General features: G+C 38.3%; 1 protein-coding gene and 2 pseudogenes across 2 annotated transcripts in view; all 3 read left to right on the forward strand.

The window, feature by feature from the left end:
* LOC131792916 (uncharacterized) overlaps positions 1-27,334 on the forward strand; it is a 153,706-nt gene that overhangs the window by 94,238 nt on the left and 32,134 nt on the right. Inside the window, exons 21-24 of one of the 2 annotated variants that reach the window (XM_066170801.1) lie at positions 14,017-14,091; positions 14,428-14,508; positions 18,034-18,165; positions 19,213-19,585. The exons of the other annotated variant lie outside the window; for it this stretch is intronic. Coding sequence (XP_066026898.1) covers positions 14,017-14,091; positions 14,428-14,508; positions 18,034-18,165; positions 19,213-19,436 — 512 coding nt within the window. The 3' untranslated portion in view covers positions 19,437-19,585. Of the gene's footprint in view, positions 1-14,016; positions 14,092-14,427; positions 14,509-18,033; positions 18,166-19,212; positions 19,586-27,334 lie in introns of those variants that run through there. 2 annotated transcript variants of the gene reach the window in all.
* LOC136282798 (uncharacterized) lies at positions 5,750-11,172 on the forward strand (annotated as a pseudogene).
* LOC131788623 (uncharacterized) lies at positions 19,738-26,744 on the forward strand (annotated as a pseudogene).

The following is a 27,334-nucleotide window of genomic DNA, read 5'->3' on the forward strand; positions in this document are numbered from 1 at the left end:
GTTAGCCTAATGAAGGAGTTGCTTTCCTTCAAGAAATCCATGGTACGTTTCCTTTTCAATGGCGAAGGACTGGACGTACATTTGGTGGACCTTTTTTTTTTGACATCTTTCTTGCCCGCCGTTCTTTTTGCCAAACGAGTTCCCGCAGCCCTTGCATTTACATTTTTCCGCGGAGCACGAACTACCAGAAGTATAGCAAGGGCATTTGGATCGTCGTTGGCCTGGCACATCGGTGCATGCACTTCTGATGTTTCTCTCTCCTTCACCACACCTACAGCCATCGGGTGTACGGGCGTTATTTCTGCAGTTGAAACATCTGCATCTTTTGGTGCATTGCCGCCTTTGACGGACACATGGACAGCGCCCTATTGCATCAGGGATACAGAATCCCGCATCCTTTTTGCATGTCGTCCACAATGGCAAATCAAACTTCTATTTGGCGGCAGGTCTTCGTCATCTTTGACCTCAGCTTAATGCATGCAAATAAGACACGACAAAAGTTTCCGTTAGAAACCCATGCTAAGCCCGTCATGGTAACTGACAAAACCAGCTAGGGACGTTATGAAAGCTAATCGTGATTTCAATTTGTCAATAAATTTACTTGCCTTATGTCAGCTTGTGTGTGGGTATTGACGAGGCATATATTTTATTTGAAGTTGAACGTATAGTAAATAGGCAAATAGAGGGAATTATAGTGTCAAACTAAAATAATCCCGACAAATGTAGTCTGGTATATTACATTAGACTATTTCTCATAAACCGTCTATCGCAACAAACTGATATAAATTGCAGGGGAACCTAGCAAGGACGACTCAACCACCAGGATTCAATTATAACATTTCGTCAGTCGGCTTACATACCTGAAGTACAGATTTGGTTGGTTGCGTCATAATGGCCAGCACCATAATAGTGGAAAGCGATGTATATAGGTGTGGTACTCAATGGACTATCAGGCACAAATGGAACGACAGGTGTAGAGCGACTTGAGGTAGTGATGATAATCGAAACTTTAAGGACGTTACAACAGACTTTCATCACCAAGTCTCCAATTTCACGATCAAACACACCTTTCATTCTAAACTCATAGCTCTTTCTGTAAGCGTGGTTGTCGATTCCGCTACAAATCCCGAATATTCGTCCTCCCCTCTAATAAATTCTTCAACAAAAAGCTGTCGTGGGGTAAATGTATCCTCGTCTTCAGAACCGGCCATCAAATTTAGCGACCGAAGGTGATCTTCTGGTCCTTTGGTTTTGTCAGAATCCATTTTAAGTAGCTGCCTTATTATGCATCGGAATGCGCAATCCCCGTCTTTAGATACGCTTTCAATCTCTAGTCCAAATCCGGCTAGGTGCCTTTTAAGATTCTCAGTGTGGGTGCTTATATTGGGATCATTACTTTCGGTAGTATCATCTAAATGAAGAAGATTGGAAAATTTCAACAAGTACAACAGACTGCTAGAGTCAAATGCTCTATTGCAACTTTGTGCGTTAACATTGTTTATAACATCTTGGATGCTGAACGCCACATTTATTATCGACTGAGCCACATAATCCGTACACAGGTCAGTTATTGTTTCAGTTATCGTGACCTCTGGTGGCTCGCCAAGAGTTTCATCAGTTTGCTCTTCGACTGCTGAACTACCAGCTGGAGGTAGATCCGAAAAGTTGTTCGCCAGAGATAGGAGTATCGGTTGTGAGAGAACCGATGGGTTCTTAGAAATGACGAATTTCAACGTCTAAATAAGTGTTGGTGTAGTTAAATCGAAATATATCTTAGAGTGCTTGACATTTGTCAGAAACGACTGGCCAAACCGGTGGAATTACTAGTGAATACGCCTCTAAATCTTTTTTTTTTTAGAGTGTTTACCCATATTTACCATAACGTACGGTACCGCCCGGAAAATGATCGATCTGATATACAGCTCTGATTAGTGACGAAATTTCCTTTATACAGATATAAAAACAAAACAAAAACAAAACAAAAAAAAACAAAAGACAAAGAAAAAAAAAAAAAGGTTCTGGCCGGCCAGTTCCGCATTATAGTAGTCACCCTTAGTTACATAGTTTTTGGTATGACCCCACTTTTAGTTGACCAATTTTGTGAGAGATGATCACTCCAAACCTTCTTCCAGTGCCTTCACTCAGAAATGATAACTGTAATAATAAAACCTTGCAATACTTTATTTAGAACCTTACTTTGTCGTGATATCAGGGGTGTTTCTCTCTTAAACAAACAAACTACACGAATGCTCGAAGTGGGATTTATGTTATCGTCAAGAACCCCATCACCCTTCCCGAGATTTCTTAGCAAAACTTCTGCGAAGTACACCTGAGTACGGTATCGTTTTCCCCTGGAGAAAGTAATTAATCAATTCTTTTCGTAACTGCGTTATTAATTGATTTTCTACTCCCTTATTTTCTAAATAACCTTTAATTCATAAAACTCAGGACAGATGATTACCTCATGAGTTTTTAAATTACTTGACGATAAACGAGCAATCTTACACTGAAACGGGAGACGCAACGGACAGATAGGAGGTGAAGAAAAAAGGATTAAGTCTAAAGGAATTGCAACGATAAAGGGCAACTTAAAACTAACCAGGAAATTATATTCCCACATTTCTGATGACGAATCAAATAATGAACTGCATTTCGTTTTTGCTAGTTCTAAGAATATCTTGTTGACAATATCCCAAACGTTGCTTTTCAATACCATGCAATGATAGTCTTGTTGCTGATAGTTAAATATATAGCTTGACTGTTTTCTAGCCACCAATAGAGCCACTTGAGAGAAGGCCATCAAACCCGTAACACCCCTATTTCTTAAACAAAACTTTCTACGCTTCACGGTATCAAAAACCCTCTTTGCCTTTATAAAAAAAGCCACTAATCATATCGTAATATATCAATATTGAAACCCTAATCAGTTGTCATGAGGATGAAAGTGCAAATACGTGCCTAACTCAGAGTATGTGTGGGTGAACAAACTTAAACGAGACTCACTTGAGTTAAGTGGGCCTAAACAAAGGAAAACAAGGTTAACTTCACGTATATGTCGGTCAACCAAAACAAGAACTTAAAATGGGGTAGATTAGGGTAAACGTGATTAAAACGTGACTAACTCAGGGTAGATGGGGGATTATGAGGTAGAACATGCTTTCCTGAGGGTAGATGAAGGCGAACGTAGTAGAACGTGGGTTAACGTAGTAGAACATGGCTGACTTAGAGTACATGGGGGTTAACGTGGTACAACATGGCTAACTTGGGTTGATGGGGGTGAACGTGGTGAAACATGGGCTAACTTGAAGATGGGGGTAACGTGGTAGAGCATGGCTACTTGGGGGTAGTGGGGGTGTTAACGTGGTACAACGTGGGTTAACTTAGGGTAGATGTGGGTTAACGTGGTAGAACATGGCTAACTTAGGGTAGAACAGTAGGGTAGATGGGGTTAACGTGGTAGAACATGGCTAACTTAGGGTAGATGTGGGGTTAACGTGGTAGAACATGGCTAACTTAGGGTAGATGTGGGTAACGTGGTAGAAACATGGCTAACTTAGGGTAGATGTGGGTTAACGTGGTAGAACATGGCTAAACTTAGGTAGATGTGGGTTAACGTGGTAGAACATGGTTAACTTAGGGCAGATGTGGGTTAACGTGGTAGAACATGGCTAACTTAGGGTAGATGTGGGTTAACGTGGTAGAACATGGTTAACTTAGGGTAGATGTGGGTGAACGTGGTAGAACATGGTAACTTAGGGTAGATGTGGGTTAACGTGGTAGAACATGGCTAACTTAGGGTAGATGTGGGTGAACGTGGTAGAACATGGCTTAACTTAGGGTAGATGTGGGTTAACGTGGTAGAACATGGCTAACTTAGGGTAGATGTGGGTTAACGTGGTAGAACATGGCTAACTTAGGGTAGATGTGGGTTAACGTGGTAGAACATGGCTAACTTAGGGTAGATGTGGGTTAACGTGGTAGAACATGGTTAACTTAGGGTAGATGTGGGTTAACGTGGTAGAACATGGCTAACTTAGGGTAGATGTGGGTTACGTGGTAGAACATGGCTAACTTTAGGGTAGATGATGGGGTTAACGTGGTAGAACATGGCTAACTTAGGGTAGATGTGGGTTAACGTGGTAGAACATGGTTAACTTAGGGTAGAGATGTGGGTTAACGTGGTAGAACATGGTTAACTTAGGGTAGATGTGGGTTAACGTGGTAGAACATGGTTAACTTAGGGTAGATGTGGGTTAACGTGGTAGAACATGGTTAACTTAGGGTAGATGTGGGTTAACGTGGTAGAACATGGCTAACTTAGGGTAGATGGGGTTAACGTGGGGTAGAACATGGTAGAAACTTAGGGTAGATGGGTTAACGTGGTAGAACATGGCTCACTTAGGGTAGATGTGGGTTAACGTGGTAGAACATGGTTAACTTAGGGTAGATGTGGGTTAACGTGGTAGAACATGGTAACTTAGGGTAGATGTGGGGTTAACGTGGTAGAACATGGTTAACTTAGGGTAGATGTGGGTTAACGTGGTAGAACATGGCTAACTTAGGGTAGATGTGGGTAAACGTGGTAGAACATGGTAACTTAGGGTAGATGGGGTTAACGTGGTAGAACATGGCTAACTTAGGGTAGATGTGGGTTAACGTGGTAGAACGTGGTAGAACATGGTTAACTAGGGTAGATGTGGGTTAACGTGTAGAACATGGTTAACTTAGGGTAGATGTGGGTTAACGTGGTAGAACATGGTTAACTTAGGGTAGATGTGGGTTAACGTGGTAGAACATGGCTTAACTTAGGGTAGATGGGTTAACGTGGTAGAACATGGTTAACTTAGGGTAGATGTGGGTTAAAAGTGGTAGAACATGGCTAACTTAGGGTAGATGTGGGTTAACGTGGTAGAACATGGTTAACTTAGGGTAGATGTGGGTTAACGTGGTGGTAGAACATGGTTAACTTAGGGGCAGAGATGGGGTTAACGTGGTAGAACACATGGCTAACTTAGGGTAGATGGGGTTAACGTGGTAGAACATGGTTAACTTAGGGTAGATGTGGGTTAACGTGGTAGAACATGGCTAACTTAGGGTAGATGATGTGGGTTAACGTGGTAGAACATGGCTAACTTAGGGTAGATGTGGGTTAACGTGGTAGAACATGGCTAACTTAGGGTAGATGTGGGTTAACGTGGTAGAACATGGCTAACTTAGGGTAGATGTGGGTTAACGTGGTAGAACATGGTTAACTTAGGGTAGATGTGGGTTAACGTGGTAGAACATGGTTAAATAGGGTAGATGTGGGTTAACGTGGTAGAACATGGTTAACTTAGGGTAGATGTGGGTTAACGTGGTAGAACATGGTTAACTTAGGGTAGATGGTGGGTTAACGTGGTAACGTGGTAGAACATGGTTAAATAAGGTAGATGGGGTTAACGTGGTAGAACATGGTTAACTTAGGGTAGATGTGGGTTAACGTGTGGTAGAACATGGCTAACTTAGGGTAGATGTGGGTTAATGTGGTAGAACATGGTTAACTTAAGATAGATATGGGTTAACGTGGTGGAGCACGGCTAACTAGGATACATTGTAAGTTTTGCATGAAGCTTAAGCTATATATTGTCAGCCATTTTGTCGTCTATATGGCATTCAGCCATGGCGTATATACCCAGAATCCGTTTTTCCGCGTCGCGCCAAAGCTTAGCGCATGCGCAAATGTTATTCAGCTCTGTCGGGAGACTCTAACTGATCTTTCTAGGTATAAACAAATGTAATAAAATACGCAAGATGGAGTCAGACACGGATAGTCCTTTGGAATCTCCGCCGATTGCGGTATTAAGGGGATTGAGATTTTTCTATTAGTGAAGGAAAACGTAGCAATAATAACCATGGCGTCTTCCAAAGCATCGAATGCCGGAAGTAGCTACAAGGAGCAGAGAGAGAGAGCAGAAGGTTTGATGTCATGTTTCTCTGTGACGAATGGAAATCTTCAAAGGGTGGATTATCAACTTTCAATCGAGAATTTGCCATTAATTTGGCACAAGCAACGACTGGTAGCATGACAATCCACTGCTATGTCTCTAATAGCGATGATCGGGACAGAGAAGATGCTAAACAACATGGTGTCAATTTAATCACAGCCCGAAGTGTTCCTGGTTCAACCGACCGCCTCGAGGGCTTGAAGTTTTCACCCCAGAGCTCCCAAACCCACATCTGGTGATAGGCCATGGAAGAAAACTAGGTTGTCCTGCGTATTCCCTCTACAGAATACAAAGTGTAAATGGATCCAATTTGTTCACGTCTACTGCGAGGACCTTGGGAAATATATAAAGAATCTGCCACGGCTGCAGAAGATACAATCGAAGAGAACGAGAAGAAGCATAAGATGGAAATTGAGTTGTGTGAAGCAGCGGATGCAGTTGTCGCCGTCGGCTCCCGTCTACAACGGAAGTACAGCAGACGTCTCCTTAATGTTGAAGTGAAGATTATCACTCCTGGGATCTTTGGAAGGTTTTCCAATGAATCAAAGTTGGCTGTAGACAGATCGGTAGTAAAGAATTTTAATGTGTCTTTGTTTGGCCGAGCTGCCTTTGAGGATCTTTCCCTGAAAGGCTATGATGTAGTCGCAAATGCCATTGGTTCTCTTGGTGAGAACTTTGAGTTGACATTTGTCGGCTCATCTCCCGGTGAACAACGAAAAGTTGAGCAATGGTTTCTTGACAACACGTGCATCAACCGCAACCAACTAACCATCCGTCGATATTGCAGTGAACAAGAGGAACTCAAGATGATGTTCTATCAGTCAGATTTGGTTGCTCTGCCATCCGCACCGAAGGATTTGGGCTTGTTGCCCTTGAGGCCATTTCTGCTGGTGTTCCTGTTCTTGTCTCTGGCGAATCTGGCATAGCTGAGGCTTTGCAAAAGGTAGACGGTGGAAACACTGTCATTGTTGGATCAGGTGAAAATGAAGATGAATGGGCACGAAGGATCAGAGAGATGTATGGAGAAAGCGCAGAAGAGAGAGAAGCCAAAGCTGTGAAGCTTCGCGAGAACTACAGGAAGGTTTACTCTTGGAAAGCAGAATGCGAGAGGTTTAAAGGGCTGATTGAAAATGTTATGAAAACTGCAAATGGTGAGTGTACTTCTTCAATTCTTCCTTTTTTTTTTCAGTACATTAGCTGAAATTTTATGCAACTTGTATGAAGCTAAACCTTATGTGTGGACTGAGCCACATAAGGTAAACTGAATACTGGTACATGTAGATAAACACAAGAACGAGTGAATTGCACCTTTAGTCCTGAGTTGTTACATTTATCTAGACTTGTAGTTGGACTACAAGTGTTCAAGTGCATTGTCTTTTTGAGTGCTTTTTGATATAAAAAATAACTCTATGTTAGTGTACAGAGTGTCATTAATATCTGCCACCGATCAGATTGCTGCATTAGGGCATTTATCTTGCACACCAATGAGATTGTCACTTAAGGGTATGCATCTTGCACCAATCATATTACAGCATTAGGATATCTTACACCATTCACAGCATTTGTGTATTGTTTTCTTGCAAATTATGTCATCAAATCAGGGGACTGTGCAGAAAGAATGGTCTTCACCACAAATTTTGGGCTCATTTGTTAAGTGTAATGGTTTGTGGGCTTTGCCTTAAGGTTGAGATTTATCAGGATATGGTAGGAAGGATCACATCTGACTTTTTGTATCATTTTTAAGTTAAAATATGTTTTTCCTTTCTTTTACTGATGATGCACTTACCAAACAACTCACATTCCATCAAGTACCATAGAAATAATCTTTAAAAGCCAATCAGAACATACCCAATCATTGCACTACATGAACACTGTGTAATTTTTCATGTGCTTGAATTATACTCTACCAATCAAATTCCACTTTGCATTGACTTTGCTCCATCATGTGTCATTTCCTTGTAAACAACCTGCATTTTATCACATATTCCAAAATGCATTTTCCACCTCCACCAAAAAAAAAATCACACAGAACTAAATGGGACTGATGGTGAACTTTCCATGCAACTGCTACCATGGACTTAACCCAATTGCATGTCAATTCATTGAAAACAACCTGCATTTCATCATGTATTTCACACACACAGGGCAAAGGCCAGATAGGCAACAACCAATCAGGAGCCCTCTTTGAATTATTTTCCTTTCTCCTGTTTAACGTATCCTAACTTATTCAAGGTTACGATATATCTTTGGTTAGGGTCTATTGGAAATACAACAGAGTTTCAGTTTGTTTTTTGTCATAAAATTAGGTGGAATTCTATTTTTTGGACAACTAACTGTAGATAAATTTTCATTTCCTCTCTGTTAGAGGAACAGCAGAGAGTGTGGTCTCTTTTGCAACTGTTATTTGGTGTCTTCACGCAACATGCTCTCTTTCAAAAGGGGAATAGAGAGTGTTGTGATGATGGACCAAACTATGGCAGTGAAGGAGACAACAGTTAGTGTGCACACTGATGCATTTCATTTTTGCTTAGAAGTATTTGGACAAATAGAGAAAATAGGCCACAAAATACCTGTGTGGGTTCAGATAAATTACATTTTTATTTTCTTTCTCTTAAGGGGAAGTAATACAATATTTTTCGTTTGTTTACAAAAATGAAAACTTAGTTACAAAACAAAATGTCCCATCTCAACCCACCCAGCCATGAAAATAACTCTTGCATGCTAGACATGCTTATGTTTCACTTAGCTAAGTCTGTTTAGATATTTCCATGTTTGAAACTGTGAGTAATATTTTAATCATTGAGAATTTTGATTCTACTATGGGAATGAGATAAAGATGCAAAAGAAACTGAAACTGAAGCAATATATTACTTTACTGTATGTGGTAATCATTTTCATTTGTTCAAGTTGTTGGTATCTATTCATTGGTAATAAGCTCTATGTTTGATTGGTATTGCCTCATTGTAATGTTCTCACATTTCAGTGGTTAATTAGGTAGGAAGTGAAAAAAACCTTGTTATATTAGGATTAAATTTGACTGTTACAATTTAACAGGTGGTGAAATGAATATTAAGGTTGATGTGGATGACTTGAAACCTGACGAACAGAATATGCAGACTGGCATGTTGGCAACAGAGTCTGTCAGATGCCAAGAAGTTCAGCAGGGTAGAGCATCTACTACATCAGCTGCATCTGTAAGTGTGTCCTATCCACAGACAGTAGATTTCCAGACTCGTAAAGAGGAACTCTTTATATCAATTGTTTTTAAATTATTTCCAGACCACACCACCACACGTTCCGGTGAAGAGCACAATAAGTTTAAGGAGTATGTAAAAGAAATGAGGCTCTTCATTACTGGTACCTCTCTGTAGGAAGTTTGGTGATAACGGTGAGTGTGAATCTCTAATGATCTTGGAGGAGTTGTGGACAGATTACTCATCTGGTCATCTTGGTGAAGTGGTTCAGAATTTTTGTAACTGAGAAGATCTTGAAGGAACTGAACCTGGCTGAGCTGAGGCTGAAGACAACAATGGACATAGAAGAGTACAATGCATGCAAAATGTTCTTTGAGAAAGATGCACTTAGAGGTTGGTAAAAGAATGTATCAAGGCCTGGTCCTACTATGAATTATTTGTCAAGGGCTTTGAATGAAATCCATCAGTCTTTCCACATGACGTATGGTAAGGTACATGTCATGAAGGGATGGGTCCAGTTTTTATATCAAGAGTTAGGGAACTTGTCTCTTCAATAAATTCATACTGACTACTGTATGTAAACAATGCCAATGCAAGCAGTAATTTGTTTGCAAGATGTTTCATTTGATGTTTTGTTCTTCTCAAACATCTCTTCCCAGTAGCCTGTTATCTTTCCTACCAAGACATCTGGCTTGATATTTCCTCTCTATAGGGTTGTTTTTATCTTTCCTTAATTTATTTGATTGCATCCATTAATCAAAGGTTAATTGGCAAGACTTTTGTTGGAGGGACCATGAAAGAAAATTTTTTATAGTTTTTGCATGTTGTGTTTTTAAAAATAGTTTGAGGTGTCTCTATATTTTAAAATGTGTGTCTTCTTGTAAATCTGATTTTAGATGCTTTATCCTCTGAATTCCACTCCACAAGTTCAACCAGTGAAAGTCCGCAAAAAAAAGAACAATGTGAAAAAAGTGAACAGAAGACAAAGATTATGGAGACAGTGAAATTGGAAGGTGAAAAAGAAATTAAAAACTTGTATTAATTTACTATGGAAAGTTTTTATGAACAGTAATAACAATTATGTGATAAATCTTTGAAGAATAATTTCAGTGCAATAATGTGGCATCAATAATTTAATATAATTGTACACAGTTCCACTTATGGAACTAAACATTTGAAAAGAAGCTGTGAATGCTAATCTCTCCATTTTTTACCTTTACACCTGTGTGGAAATACAGAAACCTTATGTAAAAGACTAAAGGCAGGTACATGTAGATAACACTGCTAGATTGCATGATTTATTTCTGTAAATGTTTTGATATGGATAAAAACTAGCAGTAATAGTTCCCAATTCAGTCATCATTAACTTTTTCCACTTTCTTCTGTCCTTTCTTCTGTTGTATGGTTTTGAATGTCAGTATTTAGTGGTTGCCTCATTATTTTTTTTTTAAAATCTGATTTTAGGTGCCTCATCTTCGGAATTCCACTCCATAAGTTCAACCAGTGAAAGTCCACAAAATCAAGAAGAGCTGAAAAAAATGGAAACAGAAGACAAGACAAAGATTTTTGAGACAGAGAAAATTTTGAAAAAACTGAAAGGTGAAAACAAAATTAAAAGACGTATTAAGTTATTATGGAAAGTTGTAGTGACCAGTAATAACTATTTATTATTTGACAAAGCTTTGAAATTATCTCAATGCAGTAATGTGGCATATAGTATTATTTTAAGAGTACAACTTATGGTGAACAACTTACAGTGCATCTGAAGAGAGGCTGTGAATGCTAATCTCTCCCTGTACTTTTTGTTCTTAGGTACTTCACCCCTCACTGTAATACCCACCACTGGTCATGGAAAAGAACTTATAGGAAAAGCACAGGGAAGGAAAGGTGAACAGGAAGCTCAGTTTGAATTAATATCTGTAGGGAATATGTTCAGTGTGTTCAGTTATTATGTCAAGTGTGTAAGAAGTGTGCTTTTGGGATTAAACATTTAAGGTTGTAAGGGTCTTTAGGGTAAAACTAAACTGACAATTATTTGAATCAAACCACCTTGAAATGAATAAAAAGATGTGGGACCTTACTACTTCAGGTTGTTTATGTTTTGCTGACGGGTTGAAGTCCGAATAGCATGGGTTCACAGTTTGAGTTCAGTTCCACCTGACATGCTCCAAGAAAAAAAAGAAAACAACATACACACATCACTGACTTGTGTGTTTTGATGCATTTGACAGTGGAAGAAGTGGAAGAATTCATCGTGTGTTAATTGGCCAAAAAAGCTGTGAGGATTAGTTATGAAAACTTCAGGAAAGAACGAGAAATAAAAGCTTCTGTTTTTAAATGAAGATAATCGTACAGTGTACATGTACCGACTTGTATATTTACATACTGCAAGTTGGTATGTGCCTTTTCCTAACTATTATTAGTAGAAATAGTAATATCTCTCTGCAATACCTTTGTTTATAGGCAACTGTTGCCTCTTCCTGGATTTTCCACCTTTGATCTGAAGAAAAACTAGGAAAGCTCTGTGAGGAAATTCGAATAATGGAAGGTGAATAAAATGTGCTGTTAAATTAAATTTTGTGGTAAAACTAAACCAAGAATGCTTTTAAATACATTTAGTTCTCATTCAAAATATTTGGTTTTTTTAAAGGAAATTTCACCCAATTTAGTTTTCCCTCACTCTGTGTTTTGCTAGAAGGGAATATTAAGATGGTAGAGGCTGACGATGGTGAAACAGTATATAATGATAAACTAAGTTTTTTCGTTGTTGATCTTAAATTATGCCTTAAAAAACTGACAATGATGTAGTTTAGATAGATTTTGTACATCATATACAATCAGTTAATCACATGTTGGTTTGACTGGTTATCGTGTCGCTATTAAAAGTAACACCATGAATTGCACTTTGTACCCTACCCCTGAGGGTTGACTACCATTGCTATGGACACCCTCGCAGGGAGATTAAATGTCTGAAATAGCGAAAAGTCTGTAATAACGGGGTGTGAGAGATATGAAATTGTTTCGTTTCTTAACATATGAAATAAAGTTCCAACGTGGCCTCACAACCGGGAAAGAGGTCAGGCCGCAAGCAGGAAATTCTCATGTTCACACCCTGTTGAAGAATGGTTTCTTTTTTCTCCTTTTTCATAATGTCGCTTTATAGTATGTTAGTTAGGATTTGAATGAAGCATTAAGTGTCTGTTATAGCAAGAGAAAAAAACAAGTGAAACTTCGTGCTGAGGGGCTTGAAAGTGTCTACATTTCGCTAAAAGGAAGAGTCCGTTTTAAAGGGAATTTATTTCGTTTCTTCATGCTTTTCCCCAGGGGCTGGCTCTTGTTTGTAGTGGCGAGGTGTCTGTAATAGTGAGGGGTACGCAGGGCGAGAGTAAACTGTATACTAATCCAAATTTGGCATTGTTTCACTCTCTACTTTAGCTAAGGATGGTATTGAGTCGGCATGTGGTAAAAATACACAATAGTTGTTTTCAACGATGATCGTGGAGTTATAATGAAGAACTAACACTGTTTTACTTTAACATGACAATAATTTGCTGTTTGCACAAGTATATCTGTTGTTATCTTTTATGTTTAAAGTCAGACACTGAATTTTGAAAAGCTCTGTATACCTTTGCCCCCAGGTTCTCTCCATTCTCTCCAATCTCTCCATTCTCTCCCCACCACTTCTCTTAAGGAAAAGCTAAAGCAAGTATTTGGGAAAAGTAGGATGCCGAGAACGAAAAAGCTAGAGCCAGTATTTGAGGGGTTTGGGATGCCGAGAATGAAAGGTGAATAGAAAAATTAATATATTGTCACTTTTTGAGAGAAACTGGTACAAGAATGCTAATAACTGTCCATAAAGTTTGCTTAGGTTTAAAAATAAGCTAAAAAATATTGAATAGGTAAAAACCAAACATTCTCGAAACCAGGTCATCATCAGGTGTGATGATGACCTAATGTCAAAAATGTTTCCCTTTTATATTTTTCAAATATTTTAGTCATGTAAATAGCTCAATGCCATGAAATGAATTCCTATTTTTTTCAGGAGAAACTTTTAGAGAAATTATTCCCTATCTGAGATATTAGCCTTTTTTTCTGACCTTACTTTCATCCAAGAATACTATGGAATGTTCTCAGCTGTTATTCAGTACTTTAGTTTGTTAAGGAAAATATTTTCGATTCAGTTTTGTCTCTTAATCCACAACTTCAGTTAAAGGAAGTATTAAATTAGCTGTGGCATGTGATAATGAAATATTACTTATAGAAAGGTTATTTGACAATGATATAATGGAAAACGTGCATCATTGTTATCATGCTTTAACTTTTTATATCAGGTGAGGCACTTACTGCCAAATATATTTCTGTGTACCTTTGCTCTTAGGTAGTTTTCCTGTCCTTGATCTTGAGAAAAACTAGCTGAATTGCGCATGGAGCTTCAGAGGCTCAGAATGGAAGGTGAATATAAAATGTTTATTGATTCATTATCAGAGAGAAATAAATCCAAGAATGCTATTAAAGGCTTTCGCCCTTGTATCGAATCATCACTTTTCAAGGGAAATTAATCCTCATTTAAAAGAACCTGTTATATGATTTTATTACTATTGATGAATGCTTCCACTCCTTATTCAAATTATACATGTTCAAGGGAAACTATTCCTTAGTAAAGATGATCCCTGTTCCTTTATAATTATTAAGTGAGATAGTTATCTAATACTTTCAGTTCTTCACATGAGCCTAGTACAATGTGAAGTGTTTGTTAAATGCCTGTTTTTAACCATTTATGCGAGGTAAGGCACTGAATGCTAAATACAGTGTATCTCTCTGTTTACCTTTCCCTTCAGGTACTTTGCCTCCCCCTGAACTCTTTACTGCTGATCTTGAAGATGAACTAGAACAACTTGAACAAAGAAAGGAAGGTGAGTGAAACATGCGTATTGGCTGCGTTGAACAGGGCAAAAGAAGTATGGAAAGGGATGCAAGGAAATGGTTACACTAGTATTTCAGGCTTGATTTTTTAAGTGACAAGCTGAAAGGTGAAACACTTTCTCTGAGTTTGTTATAAAGGATTCCTATTATTTTCTCTCAAATATCTCAGCCCTGCATGCAACTTGCAAAACATCTGCGCAGCTCATTACATGTTGAAGCGTTGAATAATATGTATTTACTCCATATTTAATGTAACCCCTCCTCTTATATAATGTTACCAACCAAGAATGGTGTTTAAAAATTCTTTAAACCTTTTTGTTGTTTAGTTCTTCTCTCAGGTAGTTCACCTTCCATCATTGAAACAGCAACTAGACTACGCCAGGAACTTGAGAAAGTGAAGATGGAAGGTGAATAAATAATGCACATTTAGAAAAAAACAATTTTAGTAGAATGCTATTAAACACTCCCACTTCTTTATCGAAGTATCTTTTTCCACGGAACTCCTGCACGTGCAGTCTTTTTCTGCATTAATTATTAACAATTGCAATGCTCATTAGAGGCCTAAGATATAAATTACATTACTACATTGGCACCCAGCACTTAGATGGAGACTGTTTTCACGAGTGGTAAATCCTAGCAATCCAGCAATCAGCCGTCATGTAGAAAGGAGACAACCTCACATTGCACTAGAAAAAAATATTGTAGAAGAAAAGAAACAAAATACCCGGCAAAAGTGAACTTCTTTTTAGCACGTGTTAAAAAATAACTAAAGTTCTTAGGATAAGCTCATCCTGGTCTTAGAAACTTTCAAATTTTGGTACATATGCAAAATTACAGGTACTGTTTCATGTTATGTGTAGTTTCGTGGTGCGCGCTTGCAGTCCTCGGGATTTACACGTGCATCAAGTGCGCGGTACTGTCGTGAATCTTGGATACAACTCTAGCATTTTATCAGAGTGCTTAGCCATTTTTAATCGTATCCATTTACAACCTTGATGTGTTAAGGCCCCGCAAGCGTCAAATTGTGCTCTAATTCAGAACAAGGTGTACACATGAAGTTTGTAAATTGAGTTTGTGTGTCGAACGTTGAGGAGCCTTTGTGTAAGCCACCTCAGAGTTACGATGACCACATCGCGCTACCAGAGGTTATTAGCTTTACCATATTGCTGCTTCAATAGTGCATGTAGTACTAATGCATGTCAGTGAACTGTAATACATGTAGGAGGGTCTCAATGGGGCTAACTGTTAACCGTAATATAGCAAAAACATTTTGCTGTTAGTCGTAAAAATTGACGAATTTCAACCGTTAGTCTTAACATAACATAACTGTTTATTCACAATTCAAATTTTAATGAAAAGTAAAAAGGAAGCAAAAGAGGTTACCTATTTCAAGTTTGTCTCCTAAAATAATTAAAAATTGCAGTAAAATAGTTAAAAATTTCCTAAAACATTAGTAAAATGGCGTCTGACTCTGTTCTTGAAAATGTTCGGAGTTTCTGCCTCTGCAACTTTTTTAGGTAAATTATTCCCTTCATTGACTATATTTGCACAGAAAGAATACTTAAAACTGTTTAGCTTTGCGGGCAATGGTTTAAGTTTATGGCGATGGTTGGTTCTTAATGGTCGAAAATCATGTGCAAATTTAAAATACTCAAATAGGTGTAGCTCGTTAAGACTGTTAGCCGTCTTATAGCACTCAGTAAGCGCAGAAAATAATCTTCTCTGATGTAGAGTTAGCCATTTAAGGACCTTTAAGCGCTCTTCATATGACATATCTCGGGCAGTGTTTCTGATTGCATATCTAGGTGTTCTGCGTCGTACTTTCTCTAAAATAGCCGAATCCTTTTTGAGGTGTGGAGACCACACTGGAGAGCAGTACTGAAGTATTGGACGTACTAAACTCATGTAAAATTTCGAGAACAATTTAGGATTCCTGGGGCCCTTTGTTCGAGTTATAAATCGGAGCACGCTGTTTGCTTTGTTTTCAGGCTCCATGATAGATTTGATTTGATGTGAATTCCAAGATCCTTAACTTATTTATTGATTTAAGGATTTGTACAAAGCAGTACCGAAACAAAAACAATAGGACATGAGTTCCCTACTAGGTTTAAGCTCCAACCCAACCCCCTCCTAAAATAACTTAATAGTATGAATAGACTAAATGGGCTGTTTAACAAGTGCACGCAACAAGGGTATTTACCCGGCGACATTTAGGACAAATTATTTTAAAGGTAAGAAAGTAGTCTCCATCAAAAACGTTGAAAAGTCTCTTGAAATAAAACGACTTAAGTTTACGCTTAAAAGAGTCAGTAGACTCAGCCTGCCTAACATTATTAGGTATATTGTTCCACAAATTTGCTATCCTATTAAAATAGAAGTCCCGAAATGTTGATGTATGATTTTTATTAATCTTAAAGTTCAGCCCTGAGCACGCTTGACGCATCTGACTCTTAACAAAGGAAAAATAGTAATTAAATGAACAAGTTAGATCAATATGACCATGAAGACATTTAAAAAAGAAAACTAAGTCGAGATTAAGCGATCCTTATAAGATAAGTTACTACTATTTCTTTTTAGTATAAAGCGTGTAGCTCTTGTTTGCACATTTTTAACTAAGAATAAATTGCTGATAACAGACTGAGGTGCCCATAACTGAGAGCAATAGCAAAAGTGCGAAGACACTAATGAACAGTAAAGACGCAACGGCGGAACACTGCCAACAATTCCTGCGCAGCTCCTTCTAATAAAGCCCAGTAACCTATTTGTTTTAGCAACTATCATGAGTATATGATCCTTCCGAGAGGTGTCATTTACGAGTACTACCCCCAAATCTTTTTCAGTAGAGACAACCTCCACATCTATACCATTTATACTATAGCTACGATATGAACTAATACGCTTCCTAGATATACGCAGATTACTGCACTTTGTAGGCTGAAAATACAATTCATTTGACAAGGACCAAGTTGTAAGTGAAACTAAATCGTACTGCCATTTCGAAAAATCAGCATCATTATTTATGATCCTATAACATTTAGAATCGTCAGCAAACATAGCCAGCGTCGCACTATTAATTACATTTGGCATGTCATTTACAAATAATAAAAAGAGAATCGGTCCTTGAAGTGACTCCTGGGGTACACCTGACCCAACGCCAGTCCAATTACTGAAAGTTCCATTTATAACCACTCTTTGACGCCTTCCAGTTAGGTATGAGTAAAACCAGGCGAGTAGGGGATCATCGATTCCAAACGTTTTTAGCTTCAACACGAGCTTTGCCGGGCACACAGAATCGAAAGCCTTGGCAAAGTCCAAGTTAATTATGTTTGATTCTAGCCCGCGGTCCAGTGCATGACCAATATCATAGAATACTTCAATAAGCCGAGTAACGCAAGACTTGACCTTTTGAAAACCATGTTGAAAAGGATACAAGATCTTCTCAACGTGAGAGACAAGGCGCGAGGCCACACACCGCTCCTGAACTTTAGGGATCACTGGAAGTAATGACACGGGGCGATAATTTTCGACAAACTCTCCTTTCCCTCAACTATAACGTTAGATTACAAAGAGTTAACCAAAGAAATGTTTCTTTTTAACTCCTTAACAAGAAAAAGTTAGCCCTAACATGGCCAAAATTTTAACCGTTAGCCATAAAAGCCATCGCCCCATTGGGACCCTCGTGTAGCTCGTGCATTAAAGAACTTTTGCATGAATGTTCCATTTCGGAAACGATCGACAAAACGTGTTGGTGGTATCTTTAAAGGACAAATTTAAATTTGACCCCAAGCTTGTCTGTGATCTTTCACAGTTAATGACAACATTGACTCTTACGTTGTCTTTTTAGTAGTTCCTCATTTTAATAATTTCTCTGAGCTGAGAATGTGACCTTAAGTACTAAAATAGTTTGTGTCTTTTTGTGTCCTTCATGATAGCATTAGAGAACGCCATGTATCCGACCATTAGATCAGGACTGGCGAAGTTTGATGTCAGTTTACCCGAGGAACTCCAGAACTACGTCAGCTACTTATTAAATGAGTCAGCCAAACTTCACTTCCGCAAGCAAGGTACTTAACATTGTTAAAATAAGCTTGTATTGGCTTTGAAACATATGTCCAGTTATCTATATTCGGTGGTAAGACTATTGAGAAATGCTAGGTTTGTGTAATGGTCAAGGAATTTTTCTTTTAACCCAGATTTGTGATCTTGTGTTGGGGTTTTTTCATTCTCTGTAGACCTGGTACCTTTATATAATCATCAAATGACCTGCGCGGTCTAATGCCCGTTCCTAATAAGGAAAAAAAAAGATTTATAAATGAACCCTTTTATGAAGGCCGTGCGCGGTTGCGCTGGCAGGGGCATAAAAAGCTGCAAAGCCAAGCGTGTGTCCACGTGAGAAGGAAGTAAAATGAGAAGAGCGGCGTTCATGAAATAAAAATCTGATTGACTGAGTAAGATCAAGCTGGACCCACATGAGCCTTCTACTCAGTCCATAAGTGCATAGAATTCTGATGTTAAGACTGGTCGCTTATGTGGTGTAACCTAAGTACTTTATGATCGTATTCTCAAGAAAAAGACGTCTCTTTCAATTTATCAACACGAATACTTCGTTGTTATGTTTGCAAAGCGAAAACAATTTTTTTCTCGTGTTCTTGAAAATGTTCTGAAACTTTAAAACCAGATTTGGAAAAAAACAACACCAGCAACTTCTCTCGCAGGCATTTTCGACTGCAGAGTTTTAGATTACTAGTGAGGGAAAAGATAATATTGGAATAAAACCTTATGACAATGATTTACAACTTCTCAAATGATTTGCTGACATTTTAAGACTTGGAAAAGAGGAAGAAAAAAGGTTTGGCTTAATGTTTTTGGTATCGCACGACATTTTATTGTTCATACTGTCCGTCTCCTTGTTTTCCCAACTGGTTTCCTTTGACTTGGGATGATTCAACAATAAGTCGAAACGTGGAGACTCGAAATTATTTTTGTGTCCAATTTGCCGAGGTATTTTCTGTGGTTTGTCAGTTTTTAGACAAAAACAATGTAAAGTTAGGTTTTTTCGCTGTAATGTTTTCAAGTAAAAAAATTAATATTCTTTTGTTTTAATCCTTTAGTACTCCAATCACCTCGTGCCTTGGAGGAATTACGTGTAGCAATGGATAAAGACGAATTGAAAGCATTCCTTACTATTCACATCAGAGAAGGTGCATGGCAAGTGGTGCTGCTGTTTACGGATGAGCTCTCTATATCTAAACAACCATGGTACTGCTTTCGTGTAATTTATAACGAGGACGAGGGACGAGGACGAGGACGAGGACGAGGACGAGGAAGTGTCTAATGAAGTGATATACAGTTCAATTTCAGGCATATTGTATGGGTGGCCAACAGAGTACGACCCTGATTTGATAACACTGTGTAAAGCGATCACCAACAGGGATTGGAAAGTAACCAGATTAATTCTCTCAAGGAGTCGGATATCTGACGAAGGTTTGAAGAACTTGAGTACAGCGCTTCCTCAGAGTGAACTTTACAGCTTGACACTGTATGGCAATGGTTTACAAAATCAAGGATTAAAACACCTGTGTGAAGCGCTGATCATTAGTGACTGCCATTTAACCAGCTTAAACGTCAGTCACAATATGTTAGGAGACGAAGGAATCATGCACTTGCGTGACGCGCTAGCCAGCGTTAACTGCAGATTAACCACCTTAAACGTCAGTCACAATAGGTTAGGAGACGAAGGAATCGTGCTCTTGAGTAACGCGCTAACCAGCGTTAACTGCCATTTAACCAGCTTAAACGTCAGTCACAATATGTTAGGAGACGAAGGAATCATGCACTTGCGTGACGCGCTAGCCAGCGTTAACTGCAGATTAACCACCTTAAACGTCAGTCACAATAGGTTAGGAGACGAAGGAATCGTGCTCTTGAGTAACGCGCTAACCAGCGTTAACTGCGGATTAACCACCTTAAACGTCAGGGAGAATAGGTGGGGAGACGAAGGAATCGTATACTTGGGTAACGCACTAACCAGCATTGACTGTACAATAACCAGCTTAAACGTCAGTAACAATTGGTTAGGAGACGAAGGAATCGTGCACTTGTGTAACGCGCTAACCAGTGTTAACTGTACATTAACCAGCTTAAACGTCAGTAACAATTGGTTAAGAGACGAAGGAATCATGCACTTGTGTAACGCGCTAACAAGCGTTAACTGTACATTAACCAGCTTAAACGTCAGTAACACTTGGTTAGGAGACGAAGGAATCATGCACTTGTGTAACGCGCTAACAAGCGTTAACTGCAGATTAACAAGCTTAAACGCCAGTCACATTCGGTGGGAAGACAACGGATTTAAACACTTGTGCGATGCACTTACCAGCAGTAATTGTGTGTTAACCAAATTGAAAATCGGTCTTATTAGATTAGGAGATGGAGGAATCAAAGAATTGTCTGAGGTTTTAACCAACGGATTCTGTACATTAACAAGTTTAGACATAAGCAGCAATAAATTTGGAGATGAAGGAATCAAGCACCTGTGTAAGGCCTTGACTGATACCAACTGCAAACTACGGAGCTTAGACTACCACGGAAATCGGAATGTAACTGATAAAGGCAGAAAATATTTGTCTCAAATGTTAACTGGTACTGATTGGGAAGTTAGAGGAGCACAACTTTCCCGTTCAACTACAAAGTAGGCCAAGTAACAAGTCAGAGTCACAGAGACCTGACAGGTTCCTCCTGTTACGTTTCGCTTGTCATGAAATAAATTCCATTTTTATAAATGACAACTTAGAGATTATTGTTCAAGGTGCTTAATTAGATAACTGACCTTCTAGTCACTATCACTTGTTGAACGGAGTATTAAAAATGACCAGCAGTGAGGCAGTCGAAACATCGCGATCAAGAGTTTAGAAATGACTCGGTATCATGACTCAAACGATTATTAAACGTTCATTATTCGATAAACGAACTTCACTGTTTAAAAAAATAGACTACAAATGCAACTGCAATTTCGTATAACGGGTCTTTTGGCAATAATGTTATACCTTTTGTAACAAAAAGTTTTGCGCTACAGGGAATTGGTTATACTGGTGATTTAGCTGTAAAAAGATGCCAAAAATATTAAATTATATTTTGATAACCTATTTAATGAATATCGTTATTTTCTAAAAGAAAACTTTTAAAAAGTCTACGTGAATTAGTGACGTATAAATAAGTAATAAGTAACAACATATCCTCAATATTTAGAGGCTTTCGTATTTTTAGTGGGTAGACTCCAAGGGTATAATGTTTAAGCTTAATTGCAATACACTTGAACAAAAAGGAATGTTTTGTTCTGCCTTGTTCGTTTTCGAAGTCAAATGTAGGTGTTGTATACTCGTTCAAATGAGTTTATTTGGACTTTACCTAGTAAGTCATTTACGCAAAGCTTGTACTCTAACTTGTAATTTTTTTTTCATCCTAGCTGATGATTTTATGAAGAGCAGAGTTATGTATTACTCTCAAATTACATACTAATGATAAGAAAGTGTCTTACGGGTTACGTAGTCCTTATAATGTATAATCTCTTTTTCAATTTACTATAATAGTTCAGAATGTCGTCTGATTGATAATATTTCAAGGTTCCAAAATCTCATATTTTACATATATATATTTTATATTTTGGAAAGAACCACACTAAACTGCGAAGTATGTTAACCAAGGACATTAAATATGTACAAGGACTGCTGTTGAATTCGAATGTAATAAATGTTGTTTTATTTTTTCAATCCTCGCTTTTACTGAATCTGTCAACAAAGCCTTAATGAAGGGAACACGAGCTGGAATACACGTATCCGTTTTATTTGGACATGAAGGTTCATTTCCCGTTTGTATTTGGCCGAGAATGAATAGAAGTAACTCCCTCCCTGGTCAAACGCAAAACTTTAAATGGCTTGCGCAAGAGCCTGGTTCAGGGCTCTTTGTGGGAAAGTGTTGAGTAATTTTGGAAGGCAGGAACGCTCTTTCATAAAACCAACTACTTGGGCTTAGCCTTAGACTTCCCTTCGATCCTCTTGAAAATTAACTGACAATAGAGGTCTGTAGTTCTCCGATTTGATTTGGGCTCCTTTCATGGAAAGCAGAATAACACCGAGCTGTTTTCAAAAATTAAACAAACAAACAAGCAGCTACATTCCCGGCTTTCGGAATGATACCTAGTTTGAATGAATTATTAAACAAAGAGTATAAGGGTGAGGCTAGGGAGTTAATGCTACATTTAAAGGTTCTTGCCTGGATAAATGTCGTCGGGGCTGAAGCTTCTATGGGCTTTTAAGAGTCTGTCCGCGAGAGGACCAGTTAGGCATGACACATGTCATCTCACCGATTTCTTTCAAACTTTCACAGCTTATGAGAGTCACTAAGTTATTCAAGAATCCACAGTGGTTCAGGCTCCCGGCTAATCCTTAGGGTATTTGAGCCCCCACATCGAATGCCTTCCAACGGATCTCTCTCACACTAACAGAATGCGTGGATCTTAATCTTATTTTGTCCAATGGTTGTTTGATACCTTAAGGAAACAATTCCTTAAAGTTGGGGTAATTTGATATAACTTCTGCCAATTTAGAGCAGTTAAAAAAGGAAAAAATTAGGGTTTTTTAATCGCAAATATCTCCAATGAGCAACATTGTATGGCAACAAACATTGGAAGGAAGTATTGCAAGTGCCCCCAATTTCGGAATCAAGACAAGACCACAACAGCGTGAGCTACGTCCCCTTCTCTTTACGAAAAGTGCGTGGGTTGTTTAACGTCCCTTGCCAACCAGTTATGGCAACTTGGGGCTGAGATGCTGCCACATGAAACCTTCCAACATCCTTAGATGACTAGCTAGGTGGCTGAATCCCATAGAAAACCGTAGTAAAAGCTGTTTCCTTTAAGTTTTGTTGCAAAAACTTAAAAAAAAAAGTATGTATTGTAGAATCGTTTTTTGTGGCTTTTTTGTGGTTTTTGCGTGCGCCCCTCTATGGCGTCCTATTGAGGTTTAAAAAAATTTTCGAATTTTCGACACTTAGTGGCCATATATAGTGAAATTCGTTTTGATTGAGTTTGTTTGAGCCGGAAGGAAAGAAATTTGGCACTCGGTCATGGCGCACGGACGTCGTTGCGCTTGGTCCGTCATGACGTCGACTCAAATATTTTCCGTCCGGCCCTCCCACTCAGGAAATAAGTAAATATTTTTTTCTGATGGAAATTGTGGAGAACTGTGTTTTTGAGACTGTCCCATTTCAAAAAAATCTCTTTTCTGTATTTTACACTTTTCAAGCTCTCGTCCCAAAAGATTCAAAGGAAAGTTGTTCAAAGCTTTGATGCCCACCATCCTGTACCTCTTCATATTTTGGAAAGAGTCTTTTTGCAACAGTGGCGTAGTTTATCGACGTATTTTAAAATTTCCTCTGCTGCGTTTTTACAATTACCATCTCGGACTTAAAGCTCTACCTCAACTTCACCATCCGCGCGCTTGTTGACCGCGACAGAAACGTGCAATGACCTGCCCATAATCCCAAACCATTTTCTCTGTGTTTCCTGGTAACCAACTAAGGAGAATTTTAAGGCCAAGTTCATAATTACGAGCACTTGGTTATTGGCCAGGTTCTTAATAACAGTGCAGCGTCTCAAAGAGCTTCTCTGGGGATGTGCGCTATCCAAAATGAAGGGTCTAAGATTAGGAAATGGAGAAAACTTGTTCACCAAGGAGGAATAACTTTCATTTATCCAAATTGCTAGATATTTAAGCAGGCTATTAGCCTTTAGTAAGGCCGATCTCCTGAATGGAGTTGTAAGTGCCTCCTTGGAAGATGAATATACGAGCAATACGTCAGCAATGCCGTAGAGATGGAGACGAGATTTCAAATAAGGAAGAGAAGTAGAAACTTCTTACCGGTACAAAAAGATTTTTAAAAGTGACTGTCAGATAATGTTCTTCTTGTGAGTAACCTATGGAATCATTGGCTTCAGCGTGAGTAAAAAGAGGCTTTTATGCTGTTAAAAGGGACTAATAATCAAAAATGGACCGAGTAAGACCCTTTATTAAAAAAAAAAAAATTTCAGAAACCTCTCCCTGCCTTAGTCTAAAGAAATCGGAATCTTGATAGATCTTTTACATCTGAGAAGCAAATCTCACTCGTTTTTTCCTTTTTTGTTTTGTTTTTTTTCAATTAAAGGTTAAATGTATCAGGAACAACTGTTCAGTAATGTACCTAAAATTGGATAAAGTCTTCTCAAAATTATGGTGCATCGAGTAAAATTATAATAGGTATATAAAGTGTTTCATTTGCGTAAATTACATCTGGCAAACGTCGCTGTCAACTGCCGACGTCCATTACTCAGTTCGGTAATGTTTGATGTATGATAAATACATACATTTATGAATCATTTTTTTCCAATAGATTGTGTCAGCGTCACACAATTTCTATGATAAGAGACTTCTTAGCTTAGTAGCCATACATCTGTTGTTTTTAGACATTAGTACCACAAGAACTAGCGTCGGTGATCCCATTCTCAAATTGAAATTGAGTGACCAAACATTAGTTTATCAAAATTGCATAAATTGCATAAATTAACGTTAGAAGGTACGTATTTTAGAGGGAAATGATCACGAATCTTTTACAGAGGCCAAAAATGTTTTGCCCACAAATTTAGTGTTAAGGTAGGTCTTTGCTGTGATAGTATGTTTCTCGTCATACAATGTTGCTCATTGGAAATATTTGCAATTAAAAAATCCTAATTTTTTCCTTTTTGGAATAGTTGCGTGACACAGTTAATGATTAACTGCTCTAAATTGGCAGAAGTCATATCAAATTAGCCCAACCTCATGGTTTTGGTTCCTTAAGGTTCAAACAACCATTGGACAAAGTAGGATTAAGATCCATCGCATTCTATTAGTGTGTGAGAGATTCGTTGGAAGTGCATTTTTCCAGCTAATTTTAGCTTTTACCCAGGGAGTTGATGTGGGGGCTCTAATACCCCAGGGATTATCTGGGAACCCGAACTACTGTGGATTCTTGAATAACTTAGGTGAGATGGCATGTGTCACGCCTACCCGGTCCCTTCTTGGACAGACTCATAATTCCAACAAGAGATTTTTAACTTTAATGCATTTGATGCCTGCACGAAATTCTTTGTCCTATCAACTTTCAGGAAGTTAAGAGGATAAGTCAAATTTTCCGATATGAAATATCGATTGAAACTATTTGCGATGGTTTTTTGATCAGTCAGAGTATCTGTACCAACTTAGAGTATCTCAAGGTCTTTAGTTCAATTTTTGCTGTCGGCTTCCTTTGCAATCTTGACGCTTAGTTGTTTAAGGTAATCTCAAAGCGCTTGGTTGAATGACGTAATTTTTGTTCTATTATTCAAATGTTGGGAACGTTAATGCATTAAAAGTCCTTCCCGTTATAATATTCTGGCTCAGTATTTTGCTTTTTTTGAAAACATCTCTTCATATTCAAATCACCAATTTGCCGAGGTATTTTTTGTGGTTTGTCAGATTTGAGACAAAAGCAAAAACAAAAAACTCTGCAAAGGTGATTTTTTCGCAATTATGTTATCAGGTAAAATGCTGATATTCTATTTATTTTAATCATTTAGTACTCCAATTGAAATTTCGTGAAGCAGTGGATAAATACAAATTGAAAACATCTCTTCACATTCACATAAGAGGAGGTGCATGGCAAATGGCGCTGCTGTTTATGGATGAGCTATCTACACGTAAACTGTCATGGGACTGGTATCATGAAGTGTGGGACGAGGACGAGGACGAGGAGATGTTTAGTATACCGTTATACAGTTCAAGTTCAGGTATATTGAAGGCGTGGCCAACACAGTACGACCCGGGTTTGGTTACACTGTGTAAAGCGATCACCAACAGGGACTGGAAAGTAACCAGTATGATCCTCTCTAGCAGTCGGATATCTGATGACTACAGCGGTTACTCAGAGTGAACTATACAGCTTGACACTGAATGACATTGGTTTGCAAAGTCAAGGATTAAAACACCTGTGTGAATTGCTGATCAGTTATGACTGCTGTTCAACCAGCTTAAACATCAGTGACAATAGGTTAGGAGATGAAGGATTAATACACTTGTGTAACGTGCTCATCAGTGTTAACTGCAAATTGACCAATTTGACCGTCACAGGAACCTTTTTTGGAAAAACAGGATTAAAACACTTATGTGATGCACTGATCAGCACTAACTGCAGGTCAGTAAACAACTTAAACGTCAGTTGCAATGAGCTAGGGGAAGAAGGAATAACGCTCGAATTTACTTTGTAGACCAGCAGTAACTGCACATTAACCAGTTTAAATGTCAGTCATAACAGATTAGGAGATGGAGTATTAAAAGACTTACCTGAAGCTTTGACAAACAAGAACTGTGCATTAACGAGCTCAGACATCAGTTACAATAAATTAGGAGATGAAGCAATAAAGTACTTGTGTAAAGCCTTAACTGATACCTACTGCAAACTACGGTGCTTAAACCTGCGAAGAAATCGGAATATAACAGACGTGGGCAAACAGTGTTTGTTTGAAGCGATAACTGGCAGTGACTGGGAAGTCAGAGAAGGCCTGGTACTTTGCCATTCCATGAAGTCAGAGGCATAAAAGCTCGGATAGTCTCCTCTCGTTATTTATCGCATGTCAATCAAAATGTAATTTTTATGAAGGATAGAATCACTGTTTAACGCTTGTTTTTTGATTGGATAAATAATAGTTTGGTAGGTTATCTCAAGTTATTGACTCCCCATGAATTGTCGATCAAACTGTGTATTCTAAACGACTCTCGGTGTGGCAGACAAAACGTCGCCATCAACAATTAATGGCATCGTTAGAAAAACTATTATTAAACTTTCATTGATCTTTTGTTCATGTTAAGTTCGTTTCAGAAAGTAGGTTAAAATACAGTTGCTAGGTGAGTCTTTTTTTGGAAGCGTAGATGCAATTCTGTGTTAGAGGTCCGTAGGAAGCTAAGAATATTGAACTATGTTTTAATAAAGTAGTTAAGGAATATTTTTGTCTTCTGAAAGACAAAATTTGAACATTTCCGTGAACTAGTGACGTACAAAAAAGATAAGAATGCGTTTAATTTTAATAGAAAATGATATTTTTTTGTTAGTCGTCTTAAAGATACTGTGTAACAGCTTAATTGAAAGTGTTCTCCTTTGTTGTATACTTTGTTCTCTGAGGCGGATTTA

Source organism: Pocillopora verrucosa, chromosome 8 (assembly GCF_036669915.1).
Source record: "Pocillopora verrucosa isolate sample1 chromosome 8, ASM3666991v2, whole genome shotgun sequence".
Lineage (NCBI taxonomy): Eukaryota > Metazoa > Cnidaria > Anthozoa > Scleractinia > Pocilloporidae > Pocillopora > Pocillopora verrucosa.